Genomic DNA, 535 nt, shown 5'->3' with positions numbered 1-535 from the left:
GGATATGGTTCAGTGGCACAATGTGCAGCCAATACCTTTGCAGCAGTGGTCTGTAATTTACCCTGGACTCCAGTTTCTGGAGCTGTTTCTTTCTACCCTTCATGGCCAGACTCTCAGCCTCATCCAGACGGTGCTGCAGGTCTTTGACAGTCACCTCCATGTTCTTCTTCATCCTCTCCAGGTGAGCACTGGTGTCCTGCTCCTTCTTCAGCTCCTCAGCCATCATGGCAGCCTGAAATATAAGCCAATTCAAATGAATTAATCAATATAGATAGAAATGCCTTCCATGAAGGATCCCTTTGTTACCACATGCAGCTAAACAAAGTTAAATAACTGTTTGATTTAGAGTAGAGTAAGAGAATGTAAACACTCACATCAGTGATGGCCTTCTTGGCCTTCTCCTCTGCATTTCTGGCCTCCTGGACTGCATCATCCACCTCACCTTGAACCTGGACCAGATCAGCCTCAAGGGGGCTCGACCTACAGCATTCTCCAATGCTGGAACGGCTAGCAGTAGTTTACCTTGGCTGAGGGA

At 47.5% G+C, this 535-nt stretch overlaps 1 protein-coding gene across 1 annotated transcript; it reads right to left on the bottom strand.

Moving 5' to 3' along the window:
- Nucleotides 1-61: 61 nt before the first annotated feature.
- Nucleotides 62-480, bottom strand: LOC107698253 (myosin heavy chain, fast skeletal muscle-like; the record flags this gene model as incomplete). Its single annotated transcript, XM_016499221.1, has 2 exons — nt 62-232; nt 375-480. Coding segments are annotated over 2 exons (277 nt in total), but the record flags the coding sequence as incomplete, so codon positions are not given.
- Nucleotides 481-535: the final 55 nt, after the last annotated feature.

Source organism: Sinocyclocheilus anshuiensis, unplaced genomic scaffold (assembly GCF_001515605.1).
Source record: "Sinocyclocheilus anshuiensis isolate Anshui unplaced genomic scaffold, SAMN03320099.WGS_v1.1 scaffold11485, whole genome shotgun sequence".
Classification (NCBI taxonomy): domain Eukaryota; kingdom Metazoa; phylum Chordata; class Actinopteri; order Cypriniformes; family Cyprinidae; genus Sinocyclocheilus; species Sinocyclocheilus anshuiensis.
Note: the sequence above shows the minus strand (reverse complement) of the source record. Positions and strands in the feature narration are given on the sequence as shown.